The sequence below is a fragment of the Rattus norvegicus genome, chromosome 10 (genome assembly GCF_021556685.1).
Source record: "Rattus norvegicus strain SHRSP/BbbUtx chromosome 10, alternate assembly SHRSP_T2T, whole genome shotgun sequence".
NCBI lineage: Eukaryota > Metazoa > Chordata > Mammalia > Rodentia > Muridae > Rattus > Rattus norvegicus.
Window position 1 is genome coordinate 85,768,000 of NC_141543.1, and position 6,800 is coordinate 85,774,799.

The 6,800-nt window shown below is 47.0% G+C and overlaps 1 protein-coding gene across 1 annotated transcript; it reads right to left on the reverse strand.

Moving 5' to 3' along the window:
• Positions 1 to 2,195: 2,195 nt before the first annotated feature.
• On the reverse strand, positions 2,196 to 6,011 carry LOC148003058 (transmembrane protein 92-like). The gene is made up of 4 exons (XM_087575156.1): positions 5,931 to 6,011; positions 3,194 to 3,216; positions 2,590 to 2,673; positions 2,196 to 2,448 (listed from the first exon to the last, which is right to left on the reverse strand). The coding sequence occupies exons 1-4, from the start codon at positions 6,009 to 6,011 to the stop codon at positions 2,196 to 2,198; spliced, it is 441 nt and encodes a 146-aa protein (XP_087431282.1).
• Positions 6,012 to 6,800: the final 789 nt, after the last annotated feature.

Sequence of the window (6,800 nt, forward strand, 5' to 3'; positions counted from 1 at the left end):
ACTCAAGCAGTATTACAGAGCAATAGTGATAAAAACTGCATGGTATTGGTACAGAGACAGACAGATAGACCAATGGAACAGAATTGAAGACCCAGAAATGAACCCACACACCTATGGGCACTTGATTTTTGACAAAGGAGCCAAAACCATCCAATGGAAAAAAGATAGCATTTTCAGCAAATGGTGCTGGTTCAACTGGAGGGCAACATGTAGAAGAATGCAGATCGATCCATGCTTATCACCCTGTACAAAGCTTAAGTCCAAGTGGATCAAGGACCTCCACATCAAACCAGACACACTCAAACTAATAGAAGAAAAACTAGGGAAGCATCTGGAACACATGGGCACTGGAAAAAATTTCCTGAACAAAACACCAATGGCTTACGCTCTAAGATCAAGAATCGAGAAATGGGATCTCATAAAACTGCAAAGCTTCTGTAAGGCAAAGGACACTGTGGTTAGGACAAAACGGCTACCAACAGATTGGGAAAAGATCTTTACCAATCCTACAACAGATAGAGGCCTTATATCCAAAATATACAAAGAACTCAAGAAGTTAGACCGCAGGGAAACAAATAACCCTATTAAAAATGGGGTTCAGAGCTAAACAAAGAATTCACAGCTGAGGAATGCGGAATGGCTGAGAAACACCTAAAGAAATGTTCAACATCTTTAGTCATAAGGGAAATGCAAATCAAAACAACCCTGAGATTTCACCTCACACCAGTGAGAATGGCTAAGATCAAAAACTCAAGTGACAGCAGATGCTGGCGAGGATGCGGAGAAAGAGGAACACTCCTCCATTGTTGGTGGGATTGCAGACTGGTAAAACCATTCTGGAAATCAGTCTGGAGGTTCCTCAGAAAATTGGACATTGAACTGCCTGAGGATCCAGCTATACCTCTCTTGGGCATATACCCAAAGGATGCCTCAACATATAAAAGAGACACGTGCTCCACTATGTTCATCGCAGCCTTATTTATATTAGCCAGAAACTGGAAAGAACCCAGATGCCCTTCAACAGAGGAATGGATACAGAAAATATGGTACATCTACACAATGGAATATTACTCAGCTATCAAAAACGACTTTATGAAATTCGTAGGCAAATGGTTGGAACTGGAAAATATCATCCTGAGTGAGCTAACCCAATCACAGAAAGACATACATGGTATGCACTCATTGATAAGTGGCTATTAGCCCAAGTGCTTGAATTACCCTAGATCCCTAGAACAAACGAAACTCAAGACGGATGATCAAAATGTGAATGCTTCACTCCTTCTTTAAATGAGGAAAAAGAATACCCTTGGCAGGGAAGGGAGAGGCAAAGATTAAAACAGAGACTGAAGGAACACCCATTCAGAGCCTGCCCCACATGTGGCCCATACATATACAGCCACCCAATTAGACAAGATGGATGAAGCAAACAAGTACAGACTGACAGGAGCCGGATATAGATCGCTCCTTAGAGACACAGCCAGAATACAGCAAATACAGAGGCGAATGCCAGCAGCAAACCACTGAACTGAGAATAGGACCCCCATTGAAGGAATCAGAGAAAGAACTGGAAGAGCTTGAAGGGGCTCGAGACCCCATATGTACAACAATGCCAAGCAACCAGAGCTTCCAGGGACTAAGCCACTACATAAAGACTATAAATGGACTGACCCTGGACTCTGACCTCATAGGTAGCAATGAATATCCTAGTAAGAGCACCAGTGGAAGGGGAAGCCCTGGGAAAGGGAATAACACTCGAAATGTATATAAGAAATACTCAAGTTAATAAAGAAAAAAAAAGAAAAAAATTGAACAGCTTTTATTTTGGGACAGAGATTACAGATTCAGGATAGTTACCATGAAAAAAGGGGAGGGGACAGTAGTATACAAAATCAATAAATTAATTCAAAGGACAAATGACAGGATGGGATAGGCAGTCATTCCATGGTCTTTGGCTTCCTCCAAGAAAGAGGTTTGTGTGTGACGTAGCTCAAATGGTAGCATATCGAGTCCCTCTCCTGTGGCCTGTAGGGCGCTCAGGCCTGAGACTGTAGGGAGGAGGTGGTTCTGTGGGTGTTGAGTTCAGGACAACCTGCAGGAGAAGAGGCACATTTGCTTTATTTGGAGTCTGCTTTAAAAAAGGACAAATGTGGTTGGCAGAGCCCTTCCCAGTCCATAGTCCCTCAGCCTGCAAAGCATTATTTCAGCAGGTTGGACAGCCGGCTATGAAACACATTAGGTATGGGGACAGAAAGACCCACCTGACTGTAGGTTGGTAGGGGATCGAAGGAGGTGACCCAAATGCTCTCTAGGGGCGCGATGGGGGGTGCATCTGGAGGAGTCTGATGATCAGCTGCTCTGAGGTCATGGTGTAGTCGTTTGCACTTGGACATCACAAGGCCACAGATGCACAGGAGGACGATGATGACCAATAAGGTGATGACCACGATCCTAGGGAGGTGGGCATGGTATTGTCATAATTGCCGAGGCCATGCTCCCTTGCTCAACCTCCTCCCTCCCTCAACCTCACCCTGTCTCTGGTGAACCCAGCCCTCAGTGAATGATGCCCTGGAGGGGTGAATCTGTGCTTACTTGAGGGGGTCATTTTCAGGATCCAAGATCTTGCTTTCGTGACAGCATTCATTCCCACAGCATCTGAATCCTTTGGGGCAGTGTCTAGTCAGGACGAAAAAGCATGGGGAGATACTGATGACATCGCAGCCTCAAAGCAAAGGGTCCCTGCTTCCCTAGACACCTAGGCCCACAAGTGCAAGTCACCCTTAGTGTGTGGGGGTACAGATCCCTCTGGGGTTCCCTGGGAGGGATTGGGGTATGGACCTGAGACCTGGGTTCACAGTTCTCCATGGTAGTAGTGTGCACTTGTTCCTCAGGCAGACTGGTCTGCTGAGGATCTTACACGGGAGGCAGGAGTGCGATAAGACTGGTCTGCTGAGGATCTTACACGGGAGGCAGGAGTGCGATACTGACCATTTGTCTCCACCCTCCCACCTATGGAAGGTTGGGAATTAACAAGAGTTACAGACCTGCAGATCCCATGGTTGGGTAAGGTGACAGGGGCTGTGGTTTCAGCATAGTGATTTTAATTAGGTGTCTGTCACCTTATCCAGGGCCAAATCTGAGCACACACCTAACCCCCCTGCCTTTACTGACATCATCGACAACATCCCATACTTACAGGTCTTCACAGTTATTCACAGTCTGTGGGAGGAAAAAGACAGAGGTCAGAGGTCAAAGACTGGGAGTTGGGTCTGGGATATTAGAGTGCTTGTTCAGCATGGCAATAGTACTTGCTATTTAGTACAGAACTCAAGAAAAGGCAGCACTATCCACGGCTGCACAAGCAAGGTGAGGCCATATAGGAAACAAGAAACTATGTCTCAATAAGAACTAAAGCTAGATATAGTATATCGTTTCAGACAGGCCCTCCCTCCAACTACCATGTCCAGGTTCAAAAACAGAAGCCTACCTCTGCCTACCCAAGTGCTAGGCTTAAAATCTTGACTTACCAAGGGAGCCCCCTAACAAGTTGTATTGACACAGGCAAGGGTCTACTGGCTTGTCCTGGCTAGCCTGGAATTCAGAGATCTACTTGTCTTTGCCTCAATCTTCTGGATTAAAGATGGTCACCCTAACCCTGGCTCCCTCTTGGAAATTGTCCTATGAAGCTTCCCATAGTGGTTCCATAGATTCAGAGACTCCCAGAAAGCAACCTAAGCACCACGTTGCACCTACACCCTTGACTCACTGTCATCAGTCGACACCACTCTGGGAGTTCACTAAACACACTCATGTCCTATCCATCCTCAGGTCCCCATGGCAAACCCTTGCCCTGTATCCTTCAGTATTTTGAGACGCTCAGTGTCTCCATACAGAATCCCATGCTGTCATTAGCAGTACTGTGTAAGCTCTTAATTAGAACTCTCTTACTCCAGGTATTCAGGCATTGCCCTCTCTGGCTACTTCACTTCAAAACATCACCATGTGTGGTGGTGCATGCCTCCAATCTGAGAACTCCACAGTTTCTAGGGCAGCTAGAGGTAGACGCTGTGCCAACCAATGAAGACTAGGAAGGCAGCTTGGCTTTTCTAATGATCCTTACAATAGCCTTTCTCTTGTTAAAGAGAAGAGGAGGGGTTGGGGATTTAGCTCAGTGGTAGAGCGCTTGCCTAGGAAGCGCAAGGCCCTGGGTTCGGTCCCCAGCTCCACAAAAAAGAACCAAAAAAAAAAAGAGAAGAGGAAAGGACAGGTGACAGTCACAGGTGGGTCATCTCCTCTCAATGCTCACAGTCCCTGTGTTCTTTGTTAAGGATGGGTACAGAAAGCTGAAGAAACAAGGGCCCAGGAACTCATACACATGCTCCTTTCTCTTGCTCTCTCCCTCCCTCCCTCCCTCCCTCCCTCCCTCCCTCCCTCCCTCCCTCCCTCCTCTCTCCCTCCCCATCTCCCTCCTCCTCCATTCTTACATTCTTCTCTCTCTCTCTCTCTCTCTCTCTCTCTCTCTCTCTCTCTCTCTCTCTCTCTTCTCTCTTCTCTCCCCACTTGTGCAAATAACACTGTCTTGTCTTGGACTGTATTTTTTTCAAGTCAAGATTTCTCTGTGCACCCCTGGCTGTCCTGGAACAGGCTCTGTAGACCAAGCTGGCCTAGGAGTCAGATCCACCTGCCTCGGCCTCCCCAGTGCAGGGAATAAAGGTGTGTGCTGCTGACACCACTGGGCTCCTCTGCTAACTACATTTAAACAGCACTTAAGGCAGGCATGGTAGACCCAGCACCTAACTCCTTTTAATTCCAATGCTGAGATACCAATGCAGGTCTATGGCGAATTCACAGTTAGTACAATCTACATAGTGTCAGCCTGTGTAAAAAAAAATGACAGGTTTAATAATCTGGATCCAGATTATTCCCTGACCCCCCTTAACCATGTGGTCAGATCAGGATGGTTGGGAGCCTGAATATTAGTAACCATGGATTTATCAGATCTGATTGGTGTTTTGACAACACTTGTAATTGGATCTGCAGAGAGGGTCAAAAAGGATGGGGAGGTCCCAGATGGGAAGAGTCTTGAACCTGGGTTCACTCATACGTGGCCTTGGATGGAGAATTAGGGGCTTCAAACAGCCAATGAGCACTGTTCTGGGGAGCTGACATGGGAAGTCACTTACCACAGGCCCACCACCCAGAATATTATCAACCAAGATTGTAAATTTGATCCCAGTACTCCAGAGGCAGTGGCAGAGTTGAGGCCATCCTGGACTAACGAGTTCTAGTATATCCTCAGCTAGAGGAACCATGTCTCAAAAAACAAAAGAAACCAAAAGATTGTAGGTTTAAAAGGCTTCTTCTGACCACTTCTCAGGAAAACCTGCCAACCCAAGTCACTTAAAGAGTTTGAAGAGAAAGAGAGCTCCAATCCAGCCTCCCTGAGATCACAGCAGGAGGTCACCCAGCCTAGGTAGCCATGTTGACTGTGTGATCAAATTCAAACTAATTAGAGAAGTGAGAGAACCTCCACCTCCCTGGTACACAAGTAGATAAGTCAGAGTGAACCAATAAACTACACCACAATGTCATGCAGGGTCAGGGAAGCAGAGATACCTAATCCAGACAAGCAAGACCTCAGGATCCTCAGCCTGACTCAGAGGCATGCAAAGGCTAAACAGGGTGTCAGAGCCCCTATTCAGGGCTGTGCTTGGAGCCAGATCCCAGTTAAAAACACAGTCCTGCCAAAAATAGGGGCCCAGGTTACCCAGGGCCTCCTTGTGGACCCTACTTCCACTTTCCCCAAACAGAGTAGGAATGAAGTTACCAATGCCTGCCGTTAAGGGAATTCCTGTCAAGATAAAGCTGAGACAGAGCTCCAAGGCAAGCCTCTGCCCCCAAAGAGTCCTCCAAAGTCACAGAGTCCTGCTTACCACATTGGAGCTTACTCCTTGCAATCCGAATAGTGTTCCGAAGATCATGGTGAGGGCTCCTGGAACCCAGGCTTCCTGCATCCTGTCAGGAGGGCCAATGAGCTTAGATGTGTAAGGACCCAGGAACTGGGCAAGACCTTACCAACTTCTCTCCTCCTATGGGGCCCAGCAGTGGTGTTGGGCTGGACCAGGTCTTAGAGCCTAGCCAGAGCTCAGGGAAGAGAAGTAGAGAGGAGCTGGCCTTGTTGAGTTTGAGGTTGGAGGAATTGGGAGGTTAGAGAGTTTGATTTACCAACTTGGTGAGTTGGATGGAGCAGAGCACTCTAGAATTTAGTCTGTTGTTCTGTGCTTAAATAGTGTTTAGAGCAGGGCAAGACCACACACCTTTAATCCCATCTCTAAGCAGGCACAGCTCTGTGAGTTCAAAACTACAATCTATTGGATCCAGGACAGCCAGGGTTAAATTTCAAAAGCCCAGTGGTGTTAGCACAAGCCTTTAATTCCCCAGCACTCAGGACAGAAAGAGGTGGATCTCTGAGGCTAGCCTGGGCTACGGAGGGGGTTCCTGGACAGCCAAGACTTCACACAGAAACCCTTTGGGTGTCAGGAGGGGAAATGTCTGGGGAGGTGACTCAGGGGTTAGGAGCAGCTGTCCTTGGACCTGGATTCTGTGTCCCGCATCTTCATAGAAGATGGCTCATAATCATCTGAAAGTCTACTTTTAGATCATCCCATCTTCTGAACTCTGAGGGCATCATGCATGCATATGGTGTACATACATGAGGCCAATTAATACTCATAGAAATAAAAATGACATAAATATACCTTAAACAAAACAAACCTTTAAGGCCAGTCAGGTGATTCAGTGGG

Excerpts from the sequence above, each read along its gene's own strand:
- LOC148003058 (XM_087575156.1), bottom strand. The coding sequence starts at position 6,011 with ATGCAGGAAGCCTGGGTTCCAGGAGCCCTCACCATGATCTTCGGAACA. Across the intron at positions 2,674-3,193 it reads GTGAATAACTGTGAAGACCT|ACACTGCCCCAAAGGATTCA; the intron begins GTAAGTATGGGA and ends CGTCCTGACTAG. Across the intron at positions 2,449-2,589 it reads CCTGAAAATGACCCCCTCAA|GATCGTGGTCATCACCTTAT; the intron begins GTAAGCACAGAT and ends CCACCTCCCTAG.